The sequence below is a fragment of the Scophthalmus maximus genome, chromosome 2 (genome assembly GCF_022379125.1).
Source record: "Scophthalmus maximus strain ysfricsl-2021 chromosome 2, ASM2237912v1, whole genome shotgun sequence".
Lineage (NCBI taxonomy): Eukaryota > Metazoa > Chordata > Actinopteri > Pleuronectiformes > Scophthalmidae > Scophthalmus > Scophthalmus maximus.
In genome coordinates this window covers 3,009,476-3,029,639 of record NC_061516.1, presented here as the reverse complement: position 1 = coordinate 3,029,639, position 20,164 = coordinate 3,009,476, and the positions used below count along the sequence as shown (strand labels likewise).

The 20,164-nt window shown below is 42.5% G+C and overlaps 1 protein-coding gene across 3 annotated transcripts in view; it reads right to left on the bottom strand.

Moving 5' to 3' along the window:
• creb3l1 (cAMP responsive element binding protein 3-like 1) overlaps positions 1-20,164 on the bottom strand; it is a 31,418-nt gene that overhangs the window by 3,030 nt on the left and 8,224 nt on the right. For all 3 annotated transcript variants that reach the window (XM_047327723.1, XM_035625384.2, XM_035625382.2), the window contains 11 exons: positions 15,365-15,497; positions 14,085-14,171; positions 7,279-7,433; positions 7,077-7,158; positions 6,651-6,850; positions 5,409-5,555; positions 5,086-5,144; positions 3,816-3,884; positions 1,523-1,622; positions 639-786; positions 36-204 (listed from right to left, as the gene is read on the bottom strand). In XM_047327723.1, coding sequence (XP_047183679.1) covers positions 36-204; positions 639-786; positions 1,523-1,622; positions 3,816-3,884; positions 5,086-5,144; positions 5,409-5,555; positions 6,651-6,850; positions 7,077-7,158; positions 7,279-7,433; positions 14,085-14,171; positions 15,365-15,497 — 1,349 coding nt within the window. The remainder of the gene's footprint in view (positions 1-35; positions 205-638; positions 787-1,522; positions 1,623-3,815; positions 3,885-5,085; positions 5,145-5,408; positions 5,556-6,650; positions 6,851-7,076; positions 7,159-7,278; positions 7,434-14,084; positions 14,172-15,364; positions 15,498-20,164) is intronic.

Sequence of the window (20,164 nt, the reverse complement as noted above, 5' to 3'; positions counted from 1 at the left end):
TGAAGATCACAGTATCGGAGGAGTGTGTGTCTTACCTCCGGTCTAACTCGGGCCCAGTTGTGTGGTTTCTGTGGGCATCAGCGGTGTAATGGCTCGTCTGGACGTGGGAGTGGGCTTCTGACTGTAGCCTCTCCCCCTCTGATGTCACTAAACTCTCCTCCAATGGGGCCCCTTCGTTGTAGAAGAGCAGGCTGCGGGAACGGACTGTGACACACAAACACACAGCAGCTTTCACTCTGATGTTGTTTGTCACAACAATCCCTAATGATTTTATGCCAAAACTTCCATTTTCACACATGAAATATCCCAACTGACGGACAGTTTGGCATGAGCGTTTTCCCCCCAGACAGTTGTAGGGCCAATGTGGCCAATTTCAGGATTCCAGCTTGGGTGCAGCCGAGCAGACTTTTTCCCTCAACACTCACAGGATGGTTCTTGGCAGAATAAAGTGGTACTTAACACGATGGCAGCCAGACGTCTGGTTTCAAAAAGGGCTTTCCCAGGAGTAAATGCTTTTAGGAACTGAAGTTAAAAGCAAGTGGAATGCAGCGTAGATTAAAAACGAGATGCCCATGTCCTTACTCTGGTCACATACTGTAACCTATGATAAGGTATATTGTAAATACTTCAAGACTCACCCTGACTGGTGGTGTAGAGGTCCGCTGACGGAAGAGGGGGAGAGGGAGAGGAGGGAGAGGAAGAGGAGGAGGTGTGAGAGAGGAAGGAGAGGGGAGAGAGGCAGGGGGAGAAGGAGCCCAACACCAGGACAAAACACACGGCGATCATCTGCATAGAAAGAGGAAAAAACAATGTTTATAAATAACCCTAACCCTCCTGACATAGAAAATTCTCTAGCTGTTCACACATCAGCTAAGAAAATGGTAGAAAGCGCAAAAACTTTATTTTGAGATCCAAAGTAGACGAATTGAATTAGTTTAATTTAATTTAAACAGAAAGGCTCAGTAGGCTAGAAAAAAACAAGGAAAAAATCTGGATCCAGATGTTTTTTTCCTTTTTGAAAAGACATTAGTCACATGAGACACGAACTATGGTGCTTGTGGTTGCTCTCCCACTCTGCAGGGGCACGGAGCGGAGGGTGAATGTCTGATTCTGGGACATGTCAGGGATTATATTTAATGTTTTCTGAAATTGTTGGCTGTAAATTAAATATTACTTTTACCACAACTGTTTTATGAATACAAATTATCCATTTGACATGTGCACTGCGAAATTGAAGTATTACATTAATGACAATGGTATTTTCTCTTGAACATGAAAATATATGTGTATCATTTTATTTTGTGTATATACGTGTCAAAATAAGATAAAATAATCCTTTAATAGTCCCACTATGGGGAAAGACCATAGTAAAAAAAGTAACATCAGTAAAATAAACAAATTAATAAGTAAACATGCAATATTAAAAATATATATATATTTACAATATAAACCAAAGTGTGTACAGTGTAACAGGATTGCACATGGGATATGGACATTGCTTTAGAACAATATTCATATTTACCATGAGGCACGTCCCTGTTTGAGTTGAGGCCATTTTAGACCGAGGAACAACTTTCCCTGAAACCAATGACTGAAGCTTCTGGAGCTGCTGTAGGAGAGACCTGTGGAGAACAAGACATGAATTATAGAAGAATATTAAATCACTACCTGCTCTCTAAATAAAATCTGGTTGACTGTCCCACTCTTGTCACATCTGTAAGCGCTCGATTCAAATATCATTTTAGCCCAAATCTTGCAGACAAGTACTTCAGGACCCTAAAGTCATGAGAACAGGTTACTGTTTCTCCTGGGAGAAAACCTGCACTGGGTTAGAGCTTCTGCTTATAATTAGTCATAAGCAGAAGAAATCAATTGAAAGCCTATAGTGTTGGACACGAACAATAGCTGGAGGAGTTGTTCTTGACTGCAGGCTTCCAATGGGTCGTGTTAGGACGAGAGCCTTTGTGGGAGTCTGATGATCTGTGCAGAGTCTGAGAGGTAAAAGTCAGGGCAGGAAGCCCCCTCGTGGATTTGGGTCTATTTCACGAGTATGTGCTCATGTCCACACGCACGAGTCTCCGTCCACCACTAAGTACAGTATAATAAGAACATATAAAATTGCTGGAAACCACAAAAAGAGTAAAACACTCACACAGAGAAACATACAATTTATTTTCACCTGAACTCTATAATGTCCCTCTTAAGGATTTCTCTACTTTCACGACCTGATTTGCTGTTTTTCTTGTCAGTTAGCCAAAGTGACTAAAGACACTACAATAAAGCACAGTATATCAGTGGGATCTGGAGAGCAGGGTTCTGATGGTATGAGCTGTCAGGGGGGGGCTGTGAGGACACACTCCGACCACTAAGTGGCGACAGAGAACCAGTTCCTCCTGTGACCCAGCACCTCAGAAAGTCTTTTTTTTAAAGTTAGAAGCTGAACCAGACAGTAGAGCAGTCAATCATATATTCTGTGATTACATTAAACTATGGGCAGAGCAGTGAGTCTGTTTCCATGCTCATGTCCGTCGCGTGCGCTAATGCGTTGCAGTTTGCAGGCTGCAATAAACTGACATGCGATGATACGAACCAGTGTCACTCATGCAGGACTTTGATGTGAAACCGCAGCGATTTACTGCTTCAGCTATTTGCTGCTTAAAATACACAGTACATCCAAAGTTCATGGTGGTTGACAGGGCGAAATGAAAGTGTGCGCATTAAATCAACATGAAACAGAGCTCAGGGTTGTTATGAGGCATATTCTTCTTCTTTTAGGGGATTTAGGCTAGCACTTTCGCCCTCGCTTCAATAGTTTTTTTAAGAATACTTGTGTGCAGACAAATTTAACACTTCTTAAATGCTTATTTAACGCGGCATGGAATTGGAGTCGAGGTTATTCTTGCACCAACTAATAAACCAGTAGCACGGAGCCAGTTCTGTATGAATCAGACATGCAGTGCAGGAAAAAAAAACGGAGAACAAAATGACCACTAATAGCTGCATCTGAGGCACATTTAGCAACTTGGACCTTAAATTTAGTTCTGTCATTTCTCTCCAGCCTCACACATAATCTGGACTTGATGGGAGTGGGCGTGCTGACTCATGTTTCCCACTTTTTGCCAACTCATTGTTCCCCTGTGTGGTGGTTTAACATTTGTGTGTGCGTGTGTGCGTGTTTGTGTGTGTGGTGGGCAGGGAGGGGGTTGCTTACCATGAGGAAAGCTACTGTTAACTGGCAGCTTTAATGACAGACTGACGCTGCCACAGACGGGCAGACTTTGTAGGGACAGACCCCCCTTTCAACCCCCAACCATCTATCGCACCACACCCACCCACCCCCAGGATAACAGCAGACTAGGTTCATATTGTTATAATAACATAGAAAACCCGTGGAGCTGGGTGAGTCTACTTTCTGCTTGTGAAACAGATTTCTGTTTATACGTACAGAGCATAAATGCCACTATGTATAATCCACATTAGAGTGCTTTTGTCCTTTGAAGACGATGACTGCAGCTCAGTCAAAGTGTTCTTACTCACAAGTCAAAATTATTCAGCTTTCTTCTAATCTTTGTTGGAGAAATAACAAAGAAAATCGAGGGGCTGGTTTCTCCAGACCTGTTGCAACGCAGACCGTTCGACTCTCAGATTATCAGCCTGCATTCTTCACCGGTTTGTTTTCACGTGATGCTAATCCAAACATCATTGCATGTAAGTCGGAGTGTTATAAATGATTCGGGCCCGCTTCAGTGTGTTCAGAGACACGACAGCGAAACAACACTGGTGTCAGCCTGAGTGTGTGTTTGTGTAGACATCACCTGTTGGCAGTCTCCAGGTTTTCTACTTTTCTCCACAGGTCGCCGTTTTCTGACGTGTAGCTCTCCACCCTGATGGACACAGGGAGACACAGGTGTCTGTCAACAATTTATCTCTGATAGTCACATCTCAGATGTTATCACGCTTATCATAGGGATTTACACACATTGAATCTATACACAAGATAGACAAGCAATGTGTGTCATTTGGTCAGTCCACTAACTTAAACATCTCAACAATAACTGGATGGATTGTCAGGAAATTTCATACATGACTCCAAAACAGTTACCGTGGGGGACGAGATGAGATCTTCCTCAGTCCTAATCCTATTCATCTCAATTATCAATTCAACATCTCGCTAATCTCTTGCTCTCGTTCTAATCCTCCTGATCTCCTTTTTGGTTTGTGTGCGGCTTTTTGGAGCACATTCTTTCGTCCTGCTGTTTATCTTTCTGAAGGGTCATCCAGTAATTCTGTCCGCATGTCCAAGAAGAAAAACAAAAAAACACAAAGAGGATCTGAAGAGGAGGATTCAATTAAAAGATGAGGGCACGACTCTCTCTCTACTCTAAAGGGATTAAGACGACTTCTTGTTACCACCTGTAGGAACCTCACTGGGTGCTTAAAGTATCGAATGACTGCAATGCTTTACTTTTTGCAATGAAAGCAACATAAATACAGGCCCACATTTTCATCTCCCTTTCACTCTCCATGCCAGACCCTCTTTGAATGTGACCCATGTGTTCAGCAGGTTATTGGAGTCGGGCCACAGCAAGGAATAACAAAGGAAAGAAGGGAAAGGAGGAGAGAGGCGTTTCTGTTCACTTTTGATGTTCTTTAATGAATCAGAAGATGTAGGAGAGGAGATGGGCACTGACGAAATCTAACGCAGTTCATTCCCTCCACAATCGGCTCTAAACCAATTGGTAAAACAACTTTAATACAAAGACGGCCTCTTAACTAACCTTCAACTGCCAACTTCACATTTACATTACACAATTCTAGCTCTGCTCTCATTTGCCTGTTACGTTTATCATTTCCTGGGCTAGTCATGCACACAATTATGAATAAAAAGAGCGATGGTGAGATTCCCTCACGGCTGCCTTCTGGTCCAGATACAACACTCTTAAATGCATTGTTCCGACAGCTCAGAGAAGCGTTAGGAAAAATTATTCTAACACTGCATCGACATCGCTACGTAAGTTGCAAAATGACGGACGGATACAAAGGTAAACCAAAAGGAGTGGCAGAGGAATTTTTTCCAAGCCTTACTTTTTCTCCAGACATTCCACATACTCTTTCTTCTTCCTCCGACTCTCCTGAGCTGAGATCTGGGACGAAAAGAAGAACAGATATTGAAATCTTTTTGTTTTTTATACAGGGTTTTTTTCTTCTTGAGCGTCAGTGTCAGCCCGCAATATTCTTCAAGACCAGCTCCAGTAGGTCATCACCATTTGATTCTGTATCTGAGTTTCGTGAAGTCAGAGTGATGCTAAGACGACCGACCGAGTCACAGATTCTGTTGACAGTCGATGTTATCGGTCAATATGATGTTCATTTCAGCTCTGACAGAATAAAGTTTATGTTTTAATTACCTTATTCTTAATCTTCCGTCGGACTCTCTTCAGTGCCTTCTCTTCACTCTTGGTGAGAGGAAGTTTGTTGGGTACTGGGTAACCCTCAGCAACCAGGGTCCTTTTCTCCTCCTCTGTCAGAATGAGGGGTCCTGAACCCTGCAGCTTCTGCAAAAAGAAACAATCACTTCAGCAATATATTCACAACAGTTCAGCATGGAATGGATTCATCATCTTTTCTTCTCCAGGAAGAGTTACACTGATTTCCCGAATGTTCAAAAGATTCTGTGTCTGATTACCCACATTCGAACACACTCGCTCTTTTCCTAAAAAAAAGAGCTTTGCCTGAGTCAGCGGGCGGCTTCAGGTTATCACAGTGCCAAACTGAAATTCTCAAACTTCCCTGCCTCTTCACTTGTGGCAGCTGTTATTCTTAAATAACAACCAAACAGGAGTATGTTGCATCCTGGCACAAGAACAATCCAGTCAATTTTATATTTTGTCAGATGCATCAATACCACATTCACTTTTTTGCTGACATTAAACACTTTTTCATAAGGAAGTGCATTATTGCATTAGTACAAATGTGATTCATTTGTTTAAGCTGGAAAAAAAGCTGCTGAATCAGACAAAGAATATTTAGTTCTCATTGACATATATTGTAAACAAATGAAATGACTGATTTAACTCCAAAAATTGCAGCTGCTTTACACACACATCATATCCCCACTGTACTGACGTTAAAACCTTATTCTCTACTCAAGAAGCAGACAAGTTTAAAAAAGCAAAGGTAGAAAGATACACCTTGTAGAGTGTTATTTCCTAGAAGTTAATACACAGTATAGTTATAAAATTTGTAGATATTATATTTATACATTTTATCCCTTCAAATACAAAAAATCTACCCTAATATCTCAATCGGTGGCCACAAACAAATCAAAGCATGGGCACGGAAGAAGAGTAAAAATACTTTTGATTTTGCTGTGAAACAGTAGTGGGTCAGAACACATCAGCTGAGGAGACAGGTCCTTTATGTGTGGCCCAGGATGCATTTGATTTCGCAGTGCTAAAAGAATGTGGCCACATGCGTCCCAGATGATGTGGTCTGTGTCATCGAATCTCGAGGACACGTGGGTCCATTCACACCTGTACTTGGCACCGTCTACTTGTGATTGGATCACTCAGGACAGGGTCTAGATGTGCAGCTCTGTGGGTGCTGAGAGCTTTAAGTAGCCTTTATGTACCCTACATCCTTTTACTCACATGTGGTGCAGTGAGGAGCGGTGAAGAGGAGATGGCTGTGGAAGAGGAGGAGGATGAGGAAGAGGCACGACCTCCTGGCCTCTGCTGTGGTTGAGGGGAAGACGGGGGCAGAGGGAGGTGTGGGGAGGAGGGAGGGAGGGAGCCGTCGCTGTCGCCATGGTTACTGCTGGGAGGGGTGGGCGGGAGCTGGAGAGCATCGTCTACAGACGAGGAGAGCGTTGAATGAGTGAGTGCTAAGACTTTAAACTGAGGACGTTCTCTGTACATCTCCGGTAACTGAGACAATGTTCTGGACATGAGATATCAGTTTTTCTGTTGCAGTATATGTGCGGCTAAAGAAAGACAAAATATACACACAAGACAAAAGAGAGGAAATCTGATACGTCTGCAAAATGTAGTTTGTGCATGTGTCTGTGCTGCATGTACCGCTGCGCAGGCTGAGACACTGTCCAATCTCTCTGGGCTCATCTTTTATAGCCACTGTCTTCACGTCATCTTGACTGTGCTCCTGAGGACACACAACAAACACACAAAGGAACAGTGAAGAAGACAAACATCGCTCCTGAACTGACCAGCGACAAATCAACGACATGTAGCAGCATGTCATTGTAGTGGGGTGGATGCCTACCGTGTGTTTCCAAGCAGATCCTCTGTGCGGTGGGGCGGGGCTTAATGTGAGAGGCGGGCCTTCCAGAGGAGGAGGATCTAACCTTTGAACCACATCAGGTTCCTCTTGTTTCACCAAGATGGCTGACAGGTCCTGACTGAAGCTCCATTCAAACTCTACGAAAAAGACAAGAAAGAAAACGATACCATGAATGTGTCTAATCATGTACACACATCCTTTTGTTGTGTACCAAAGTGACGTGTGTCTATTCGTCGATAGGCAAGCTATATAATTGTGTAGAACTGTGCTGAATCTCTTTATCTAAAATACCTGTGAGAGTAGACTGAAATTTTGTAGTCAGAGACTCTAAATCTATTTAACAGTTTGGCCGATGTTGTTGGTCATAAAATACTTGAACAGTGTTATGGCGATAATCACACTTTTACTACACAAGTCAAGCAGCCTAGAAAGCTCTGTGTTCTTTTCAAAAGGCAGAATGAACTTTAATTTTCGAGGGCAACTCTAGTAAACAACTGTATTCCTCTCCGGGGAGGCTTCGCTGTAGGTCTTCCGATGGGAAGTAGCCGGGAGCCCATAAATCACACTTTCAAAGAGCTTCCCCAAATCATTTGAGCGCTTCCTGACAAGGCTGGTTATTACAGACTGCTGGACGACGTCGCTCTGGCAACTGTGGTGCATAATTTGTCTCCAGCGAGTGTGTATCAACCCTTAAATAAAAAAGATGGGCTGACCCAGCAACTTGTCCTGAGTATACTTCTCCAGAAAAGATATCATTGCAGCCTTTAAACACTGTAGAAAATATGCATAATCGAGGGACCCAACAATGAGCTCAGAGTACAATTTCAAAGGAGGTTCACCAAAACACAGCGGGGACATGTTTCGAGAATCATCTCACAGATACTCCACTGTTTAGTCTTCTGTGACCTTCACAAAGTATTTTTAGGGACACGAGTGCCACTGCAGGGCCGCAGAAAACTGTCACTCCTGCTATATTTGGTGTTTTAGTTGGCAAGATGTTGAAGAGGGCGGCAGTTCTGCCTCCCAGCTCTCGAAATGAACTGAGACAGGACAGATGTTTGTTGTGGAGCAGCATCACAATTCTTCTGCAAAAAAACGTGTGTTGGATGGGAGTCATAAATTCATTCATTGCTCTCAAGGTTATCAATGGAGTCTCTAAAATATCAAATCTCTCTCACTTTTCCCATCAGAACTGGTTATGGTTGATGGTCAATGCCATAAAATTCTGCGTGCCTGTGCGGGCACACATATCAGGGAAAACTATACAACTGGCCCACACTAACACCATGGTGGTATTTAAGAGCTTATATTAAATATAGACCTCACTGCCCTTTCGACATTTCCAAAAATTCCTTCAGTGGGTTAAGGGCAGTCTTGACTCCTACGCAGATCGGTGACCCGTGTGAAAACCTCCTGCAACCACCGCTGGACGCCTCCAAGAGCCTCTCACATCGTAGGATACTACACCGCTCCGCTGCAGGAGGGCCTGGAGAAAGTGTTGCCACCGGGAAGAGAGGCTTATGTCTCCCCCGAGGACGCCGCACTAAATAGGATTACCGGGTTAGTTGGATAACTGCACCAAGTAGAGCTGAACAGCTGTTTTACTGTTCATGCTCCAGATTTGGTGTTCCAGAGTTTACTCTGCACACTGTCCGGCTAATTTAATTCCTCTCCGAGAGACAGGATCCAGATGCTGCTATCCCCCAGCATTATATAATCCAACGTAAAACCGACTAGGTGGCCTTTCTCTTACAACTCAACTCTGATCTGAACATCAGGTTTCTCATTAGGTGGATTTAAAGGAGTCTTCAATCGAACGGATGGTAAGCTTAGTGGCACAGCGCCTGTCTGCACAGCATGATGGGAGTCTGTCAGGATGGACCCAAGAGTGGCTGAACGTTAAGTGTGTATGCTTTCAATTAAGGCTCTTTTTAAAGAGTGAACAGATTTGGCACTTTTCTTCAGGGAACCTCAGTAGGCAAAATCCAACTATGACCGTATAATATCATTTTGACTTTAAATCTTGACTTGAAACTATGACATACTTTTTTAGAAGTAAACAGCAACGTAATGATAGCTGCATGATAGCTGGGTCTTTTCTGGGGGGGATTAAGACATGAACACCAGGTGAGACACTTTGATGTTTGGCGCCACACGTGTGCACACACTCCTGTGGTGTATGAAAGACAGCAGTAGCAGTTTATTAAGACAAAAGCTGCTGTGTGTGTGTGTGTGTGTGTGTGTGTGTGTGTGTGTGTGTGTGAGTGAGTGAAGGTGTGTGTGTGAACATGATTTTAATCACCTCCTGGTTTCCTAGCAACATTCAGCTGGTTAAATGCTCTGAACTTTACAAGGTCTCTGTGTGTGTGTGTGTGTGTGTGTGTGTGTGTGTGTGTGTTTGTGTGTGTGTGAGCTGGTAGCTTGTCTCATTCTCCTGTCCATCACTAAAGCAAAGATCAGCACAGAGAGAATCCATCCTTAAAACCAATCCCTGCTTCTGCTTCCTGCTGCTTTAAACAATCATGAAGCCAACATTTGCACTGTAATTAATATCAAAAATTGGCCGATTATTAGAGAAGTTGACTTGTGGGATCAGTGCTGGAGCCAGCTGAGCTGTGTATTGGTATCAGCTGTATTGTTCCTGTGAAATTCTGGTTTTCGGTTTATTTTCACCTAATATTTAAAGCACTGTGGACAAACATGAACGTGTACCGTTCAAAAGGGTCAATGAACTTCACTGGATAAACATTGTCGCGGTGGACATTTTGGCATGTAAGAACAGGAAAACAGCAGGAGTAATTGATAACATCACCACGTTCCATTTTTTCCATTTCCATTTCAGCGAGCTGGTATTGTGTGTGGTGACTCATTATCATGGCTTGCTGGGACACCCGATGGCACCGAGCCATAATCTGCTCCTTTCTTTTGCTACTATGATATGTCAAGATGTCTGCTGTCGGAAAAAAAGGTCTGTCAGGACTTGAAGAGAGGTCAACATTTGAACCGATGTGAGCGTGATGAGAGAGGTCCGAGGTTCACCAAAAATATTAGCGTTTTACAAAATGCTGGTGAAGAGGAAACTTTGAGTGACCATAAATCAATACTGTTAATACTTTGTGTTTCAGCTCTTTTGTAGTGGCCGAGTTTGGTGCTCTAGTTTAAATCTTTCCGTAGACCAAGCCATGATGACTACCTCCAATGTGTCATTTGCTAATAATGTCCCTGATCAGCACAATGACTCTCTGACAAGATTTGGAGTAACACCTGGATTCAGTTTTTGGGTGATCAACCATCGACTTTATTCTGAACATCCTCTCTATAAGTACGACCCACAGAAGTCTCTCCTAATGAGGCCGGCCCCGCTGCTCACCAGAGCCTTGTTAAACCTCCTGCAGCGTTAAGCCAGAGGCTTGATTGGAAGCTTTCTTTTAATGAAAACCAGAAGCTTTTTGCAGTAAGGCGACGCATAGGAGATTTTTTCCTGTGCATCTGAGACTACGCTGAGTTATTTTCCTGAATTCATATTCAAATTTGAATATGGAATTTTCTTCTTTGTCCTCCACAAAACGAGAGTTGCTGTTGCTCATAGATATAATGCTACAAGGTTTACTCCAGTAAAAGATATTTACCTGGTCATCGTACAGACTGAAGCTGATTTAACCTTCATTTTCATTAATGTGCATTTATTTTCTGTTCATACACAATAGCATGAAGCTGGTGGTTCCAACGTGATCAAAATGTTCCAATAGTTTAGTTTTTTTTAACCGCGGCCAGTCAGAGGACATTTTTGAATAATGAAGGGAAAACAAAGTGGCGAGAGATGCAGTCCACAAACCCCACATTTAAATCAGAATGTATATTATTTAATATGAATGAATGAACATGGCATGATGATGAAATAAATTCAAACTCAAGAGCACAGCAGGAAGTTCTCCTCTTATCCACTGGGATAATGACAATCTAACATTCAACAGAAGCTATGAATTGACTAAAGTATGTGCAGGAGCTTTAAACATCATTTTAGACATTGTGTATTTTTGCATTTCTGTTCAGTGTGAAGCAAATTTGACAGATGCTGTGGCTGAGAGTAGTCAAACTAAAACCTGATCCTCCCAGCTACCATTTGATGGAATCTATTTTGATGCTGTATTAACAGAAAATAAATGAAAGCGAGGCTGCCTGTGTAGTTAACATGTTGTAAAGGACCATTATCATAGTGTGAACAGAGGAGAGGTGGTGACTGCGTTTGATCTCGGTGGGACAGCAGCGGTATTAAAACAATAGATTGAGCAGCACCGTAGGAGCTGCAGTAAAACAAGCAGCTTCTCTTTAACAACAAGTTCACCGACAGCGAGAGGCGAGCCCCGAGTAAAATTTCAGAGTGTGAGAATACTTCCCCCAGTGGAAGTATCATTATCCGGAGAGTTTCTGGAGTTTATCTGTCTGAAAACAGCTCATGCTTAATTCATGTTTAAACAGTGTTTTGCCATCCCTAACATCACCACTGCTCTTACTATTGTCATCCAACTGGATGCTGGGAAGGTCTGAGTGGAGCATGCACAAGGATCCATAAGCAATTTGGAGATTAGAATTGAATTCCGACGAGGGACACCAGTATTTATGTGCAAATCCTGCCAGAAACTTCTGTTTTCTAAGACTGGATCAACTTTTCAGCTGCAGCTGTCTCAGTCAAAATATTTCCGATGCCAAAATGACAGCTAACAGTCCAGCTGTGGCACAAAATGTATTTTTGTGAGTTTCAAAGTTTGAATGAAAAAATTAATTTAAAAAGATCTGTGCAGCTGCGTCAAGTAATCTCACGTGCAGTCAAAGGCAAAGCAGAGTGCAGCACAGCATTTACCAGGTGGAGCATTGAGTGCAGAAGTTTGGCCTTAAGTCATAACTGAATGCTCCTCAAACCACTAAAACGTCACAGAAAAATTTTAAACCTCATGTCAGCACAAAAAGCTGACAGACGATCAAACAATTCCTCACAATTTGGACTCACTTTTTGTTTTGACACCTAAAAGATAACTGAATTCTTACTACAACTAAAAAATGATTAACATTGAACCCTAATCCTGCAAAACAAAACGGATTAACATTTTATTTTAGACAGATGAACAGATTACAAAACAGTAATATCATAGTTTAACATGTCAATCTGCATTTGGAAAAGTCAACAGTGACATAATTGCAGCTGGAAAGTAAAATGGCCTTCTACTAAACTACATGTTGCGGCATATATATTATGTAATGGTCCATTTGTGCAGCTGATACACATAAGAACAGAGATGTAAAAATGGTGGAAAGTACGCATCAAAAAGTTTATGTCCAGGCTTTATGGAGCACATGCAGGCTGAGAAATGAATTTTGGAATAAGATCAATATCAAATAGGATGGAATAGATTCAAATACATATGATATGCTTTTTCTACGTATGTCTTTCTATGGTCATGTGGAGCAGTTATGGTTTAAAAACCACCGTTGTCAGGACATTATGGCCACTCCTCACAACTTCAAAAGGACTTTTTGAGGGTTAAGACTTGGTTTTAGGGTTAGACTTAGAATTAGGGTGAGGTTAGGGTTGGGGTTGGGGTAAGGCATTTAGCTGTGATGGTTAAGGTTTGGGTAAGGAGTGTCCTTGAGACATTTCACCTCTCTTCTAAGAGGCTTCTTCAGTTCTTCCCACAACTATAGGACGTGTGTATATGTGTGTGTGGTTGTGTGTGTATGTGCTCCGTATGTGAGCTTGAGTTGACAGTTACGTAACTACAGATGGAAACAAGAAGGTAATAAACAGTATATACTGTACACTGAATAGCGTCGGTGTAAATTCCCATTCGGACCTAACCGTTCTCACACAGATTTATTCCTTCAACATTTTACTCTCTCCTGAAGCTTATTCACATTTGCAGAAATATTCTTGCTCATAGTATTAAAATAAACATATGCAGGCATAGGTCAAACGGTTGTTTTTTGATATGAACTATACTCTGTTTGGGCATATTCATGCCAATAAAGTGGATTTAGTTGAGACAGAAGGGGGCAAAGATAGAAAACAGAGAGAGAGATACAGACAGGGAGAGAGAGTGCGAAAGATAACCTGACAGAGGAGAGAGAGAGAGAGAGAGAGAGTTTCCGCTGGCTTCGACTAACTCTGCACACTCAAAACCATATGCTTGTCATAGCGTTGTGTGAGTCTCTGTGTGAGTCTCTGTGTGTGTCTGTGTGTGTGTGTCTGTGTGTGTGTGTGTGTTAGGTGGGCAGGGCTTAGCTGGAGGAAAACTGCTCAGAAGGGGATCCAGCTGTGAGCAGCAGGATCCCCGGGACAAATGGAGAAAAGACGAGCAGACAGACAGACAGACAGACAGACAGAGTGAGAAAGACAGGTAGAGACAGAGAGAGACAGGAGATAATGGGGAAGATGAGTCACGAAGAATGAGAGAGGCAAAGATGACCAAAGCAGGGTTTTTAATATGCAGTATTTTTTATGTTGCACTGCCCCTAAAGGCATGATAACATGCATCATAATAGACAGACAATAAACAGATTAAGCCTATCATCGCACATATTGTATGACAGACTGTGGGTGTGCGTACTGTCTGAAAGCCAGCAGACAGGGTCAGACTGCATGTGAGGTGTTACAACAGACAAACCTGAGCCAACCACATTAACCGTTTGACAGCCAGCATGATGGAGAACATGACTGGTGATCAGCAGCAGAAATTTGATTGGCTGCGCAGACAGCATGAACCAAGACAGCAGAGAAGAAAATGTGGACCTACCAGACTCTTCGTCCATTTTGATTGACAGGGCCGGGCTCTGGGGGGCGGAATCTTCACTCAAAGAGTAGCTGTGCTCCGCTTGGATATCTGTCACATTCAAAAGCCTTTTTTCAGACACGGAGCAATCCCAATGTGTAGTTTTCATCTATCTGTCAAAGCAATGTATGTTTTGTCCTTCAGAGAAAGGTGTCAGTTATGCAAATGTTTACAGCAACGACTTGAAGAGCAGAGATATGATGGGAGGAAGTAGAGCGTTCAAGTTTCCAGTTCAAGTTAAGAGGAAAGTTGTCTCAGACTCTCTCAGTGCTACATTTACACGATCTGATGAATGCGACTTTCCTAAACTTTTACGAATCTGTAAATTTAACATTGCCTTCTAATAAACTTCAGTCAAAAGGTTTTTACAGCTTCCAATAATCGTCTCAGCATAGAGGTCACAGCAAGTGGAAAGTTTTACATCTGACTAGTAGTTACCAACAGACTGAGAGGATCTACAGTGACTTTGAGCACCAGGACACATTTGTGCATCTTTGGCGGATTATTTTATATATTATATTATATATATATATATATTAGACAGCTGTAGCCTGAACCTACAGACCCAGCACCTGGTAGGCGAGCGATGGCAGTCCAGTGTTATTCCTGCTGGTTAACAGGCAGGAGTTTTTGGAAGTCACAGACTCTGGCAGCAGAAACCACCTCACAGATCACGGAATCTGACTCCCCCGGGGAGAGCCGAGAAAGTTTTCAGTTATTTCATTCGTTGGGAGGAAATAACTTGATACTGTTGGTCTCCGTGCACCATGAGTGTTAGATTTTGAATCAAACCAAATAACGCTACCTGGCTCTTTTCTACCCAGACATTGGCTGAGGAGTGGAACAACCGTCTGCTGCACCGCTGGAGGTTATTCAAGGAAACCAAGAAGGTCATCTTGTGTGTGACTTTGAGTGGAGGAGAAGAAAACTCCAGAGAGTTTCTTGGACAATAAGAATTTCAAAGCGGACAACTTCAAGACAGTGGTTGGGCATTGGAAATGGTTCCACCAACAGACTCCTTTTAACTACTAAGAGATTTTAATAATTACACAGGAAATAACTAGGAACTGTTATTGGAAGAAACGATGGCGACCCAACCAGTGCATTCGTATATATATATATATATATATTGTACAATTCCGTCAGTTTAAAACTGTGTGGAACCTGGGAACATGTCCTGATGTTCCCAGGTCATCAGGAACATGTTGTAATGATAACTTTGTCACAATAAAAGAGGAGCTGACCAGGGCTGCTGTCGATGTCCATGTGTAAAAATGAAGGTCTGTCTGCCAGCAGGGGTCGCTCTAATAGGTGGTCGTCAAAGAAACTGCTGAATAATTCACTGCTGAAGTCGTCCATCTGGTCACCGGAGAAAGGCTGGACCACATGAAGAGACAAAACATTGTTTATTAGGCAGTACAATAATGATTTTACGTGGTAAATCTTTTTTCTTTCTAGAGTTACCACGCAAAATTGAAAAAAAATTCATACTTTGGATGTGGCTGATATACTTTACACTGTGTCAGGAGGACACTAGAGCTTATAATTGTATTTCCATTGGGCTGCACTTTAACATTAATGCTAATATAGCATGCTTGCATTGTACAGTTTGCATTTGTGGGAAAAACAACGTATAAGAGTAAAGTAAAAGTTGACATTTCTGCAAGACTTAGGACCTGGAAACACACATATTTTGGACTAGGGCTGCAACTAATAATTATTTTCATTTCTTATTAACATCCCAATTATTTTCTTGATTAATTGATTTAATCCCCCATCACACTTTCTAGGGAACCAATGTGACCTCTTCAAATGCCTTGCTTTGTCTCACCAAGCCAACAAGCCAAACATATTCAGTTTGCAACGGTATGAAACCACAGATCCATTTACTATCGATCGGATAATCAAATAACTGTTTGAGTTTGTGCTACAGACTCTCTCTCTCGGAGTCAGAAACCAGACAGACAAAATCTCGACCATGTTGACGGCGTGGAGAGTCAGTCAGCACTGATAGATTCATCCTCAGTCTGGATGAATGAGTCACTGAGCCGAGAGATGTTGCTCTGGAAGCCTGGGACAGCACGGTGCTCTGATTTCACTGGTTCGGACACAAACACACACACAATATGAGTCACCATGGTCTTTAGCAAACATGCACAAGGCGATACACACATACACACACTACACAAGTCAACTTTGCGTGGAGGAGAAACACAGTGACAGAAATAACTTGACTTGATTAACAACAAATACAAAAGTGGATTTGCATTTGCATGTATTCCTGGAAATTAACTCGAGTTCTGCCAGTGTGTCACAGCAGATCAACTCAGTCCACCAGCAACAATGACGACCCAGCTGGGATAACAAATGTAGACCGAAACTCCGATATTTTTTCTCCACTCAGAAATGGATCACATGTGCGGTGTGATGGGTTGCGCTTCTGGTGAACCGACGCGCAACCCACCCAACGTTAGTTTCCCCTCAGCCCTATAACGCATTTAAGCCTCTTCTGGCTCATTGTTTTGGCTTTCCATCCCACATACTGCACTCTCATCGAGCAGCAGGCAGCTCTGATAAATCCACTGCATGTTACTACCCAGCACCGAGATCTTACATAAGGCACTAAATCATTTCTTTTAGTCTAAGTTTATCTGTTTGAGTGCAGTACTTTTATTCTGATGTAGGTGAATGGGAGCACTTTCAGGAGTAGTTCCTGCAGGTCCTGTTTAAGCAGGAGCCAGTTTTCAGGGAGTTTCTTCACCTGAATTAAGGCTTTCAGGTAACATTTACATCCAAGAATTTACAGATGGGATTGGACTTGTTAAAATGGCCACGGTCCAGCACCACATCCCCAAATGTCAGTGAAGGAGTGAGTAATCGGGTTGAATTTGGGAAGAAGTCGCACCATTGGTGCAGCCGACCAAGATTTGTTAGTTTCCTTATTGGCTGAAATAAAAGTAATTCATGCAAACAGTTTACATTGCATCATCAGGAGGAGATTTACAGGCAGCGTTTCCAACTCTTCCCACTTTTAATTTGAAAAAAGAAGCACCTTGCGACAATCTTAGTGGCTTTTTAGCAGAACCGTAGCTACTGTACTTACAAAAAAATGAAAGATATTTGGTCGCTTCAAAAATGGAGATGTTTGGAAACGATGACCCAGTCACCCACATTTACTTCCTGATTGTTTTTTTAATGCAAAAAAATTTAAACACTTACTGTTAACAGTTCCACCTCATTGTCAGTCCAAGAAAAGAAATTCCCTCACTTTACTTATCAACATTGTCTTAATTAAAAAACTGAAAATCTGCTTCCTATTGACACGTGCCCAGTGTACGTGATATGTGTTTTCAGGTGTGTGTGTTTGTACAGATGGAGATTACTTCTGATGCAGTGATAAAACGCTCATGTGGACAGTTTTCATTTTAAAATTTGGATTTAAAAAGAAAACGTAGTGGTATAGATGTAGCCTCAATCACCGTTTCAAACTGTATATACATACATATTTACATACGGACGTACGTACAATTGCGTGTTTGTAGTGTCCAGAAGTTCCGTGTTGCATTAACCCCTTCACACACCTTGCGCATTATCTCGGTGTGTGTGTGTGTATTTATGTCTGTGTTTGGGAGGTCAAGTGTGTCTGTGGGACACACGCAGCTGTCAAATGAAACCGCGTGGAGCGGGGACAAACACACACAAGGTCGGCACACAGACGGTGGGTAAAACAACAGAAGTACATGACACATAAAGAACTGCTGTGAACTGTTGTGAGATTTGAAATGATCGGCCGTGAGCTGTCTGAAGGGGGACCTGGATCGGTTATTTTTTAAGAGAATGCCAATTTTCACACTCCACAAACCCCGGAAGAATGCAAGACAAATTCAAGATAGAAAAAAGCCAATAAGTGTCTGTTGAAATAGTAGTCGGTAAATGAACCAAATCAGTAATGAACTGAGAACCTCTGAAAAGTAGAAAAGTATGCTCACACACTCACTGATCTTGCAGTCGCTTGCTCTTTCATACACAAATGAATACTCATTCATTCATAAAGGAACATGCGCACACACGGGAACAGTAATGTTGACTGAGCAGCGACGTTCCTTGCCACACTGCAACGTTACACAACAATATCCTTTCTAACGACGGTGACACAGCCCCTTTAACTCTGCTCCATCAGGGAATATAGGTCACATTTAAGCTGGGCTACTCATAAAATAAACAGTGAAATGTTTCTAAGATGGAGAAAATGCGTGTGAAATTGCTGGAATGATGCAGGGAGGGAGAGGGAGAGCGGCGAGAGCTCTGATGAATAATCTAACATTAGCTCCAGTAGGGGCTGCACGGTGGTGTAGTGGTTAGCACCTTCGCCTCACAGCAAGAAGGTTCTGGGTTCGAATCCCGGTTCAACAAGGGCCTTTCTGTGTGGAGTTTGCATGTTCTCCCCGTGTATGCGTGGGTTCTCTCCGGGTTCTCCGGCTTCCATAAAGGAAGTCCAAAGACATGCAGAATGGGGTTAGGTTCATTGGAGACTCTAAAGTGAATGTGAGAGTGAATGGTTGTATGTGTCTCTGTAATAGGCCTTGGCCCTGTGATAGGCTGGCGACCTGTCCAGTGTGTACCCCGCCTCTCGCCCAATGTTAGCAGGGATTGGCTCCAGCGACCCTTAAATGGATAAAGCGGTAGACGATGAATGAATGAATAGCTCCAGTAGTGTTAATGTAGCTCTTCATAACATCATTAATCCTGACATTTTACAATAGGCCGTTCCAGCAGTGGCCCCGTTCATTAACATATTGCTTCATTTGCTATACTGGGCAACAGCTCAGCACAATAGTGACCCTGTTGTGCAATATTTCGCCGGCAGAGGTTTGTTATCCCACTTGCTCACATCCAACACTAGGCACGGTGATGTATCCATGGCACCGTTTGGTTTTTCTAAACTAGAGCACAACCGATATGGACCGAAGCCATTGTCAGGGAGGAAAGGATTTCCGATAGCAATGTCTGTACAGCACACAGACCAGGAGGAAAGCAACAGCAGTAGACCCTTGTCACCTTCTGTTTTAATGATTTTGAAAAACTTATAGAAAAGTCTTAACGCGATTGTTATTCCTTCTTCTATCGTCAAATCAAATAATTTTGTATGCATGCGCTGTTATTAATCTTTTACTCAAATATTTACTACTACAGGCTCACTGATTTTTATTGATCACTGTCTTTGTCTAAGACTTAAGACTTTTTCTTTTACGTGAAATGTAAACATAATAACATAACATAATAAGACAGCGATAAACAGTAGAATCTGTAACTGTTGCAAAGACGAGAGCTTAATGAGCCCAGAGTCGCTCAGTTTCAGATGGTCGATGCTGGGACAGCTGCAGTCAAGAGGTCTGGACCTTTCATTACCTGAAACACTCCCCTCTCTGCTGGGAAAAGAATCACATTAGGGAGTGTTAAAAAGCAGTTGACAGTTTTTATAGCTCATTTCAGTGCTGGTGTGTCATTAGGGGGGATGGGGCCACGATGTGAACCGCACAGGGAAAGAGCCTGAGAAGACAGACGCAAAGGAGTAATTATGAATGCAGAGACAGACTCTGTTATGTCTGTAATTAACGGTGTGAGCATCTCAACACATCTCTCTCCTCTCCTTTCATTTGGATGCCTCAGTGGTTCAGGGGAAACAGGCAGTACGACACCAAATGATTTGTTGCGGAGCATGGTAGCACCTTAACGATCAAACGGCAAAGGAATCGCACTCTCACATATGTTAAGGGATATTTCCTGACCGTGATACAGTGACGAAGCAGAGTCAGAGCCAGCGGAGCCAGGCCAAAGAAGTTTATGTCATCATGGCATGAATATGGCAGAGGAAACCATCGTAAACTCTTCAGAACATCACGCAAAGGCCAAAAGGAAAATATTCAGGAAAAGAAACATGTTCTCAACTAAATTTTGCCCACAAAACAACCGTAACTTGGATTTAATCGATTCTTTGATTCTGCTTCTTCTGGTTGTTCCTAACCCTGTCGCCAAATCCTTAT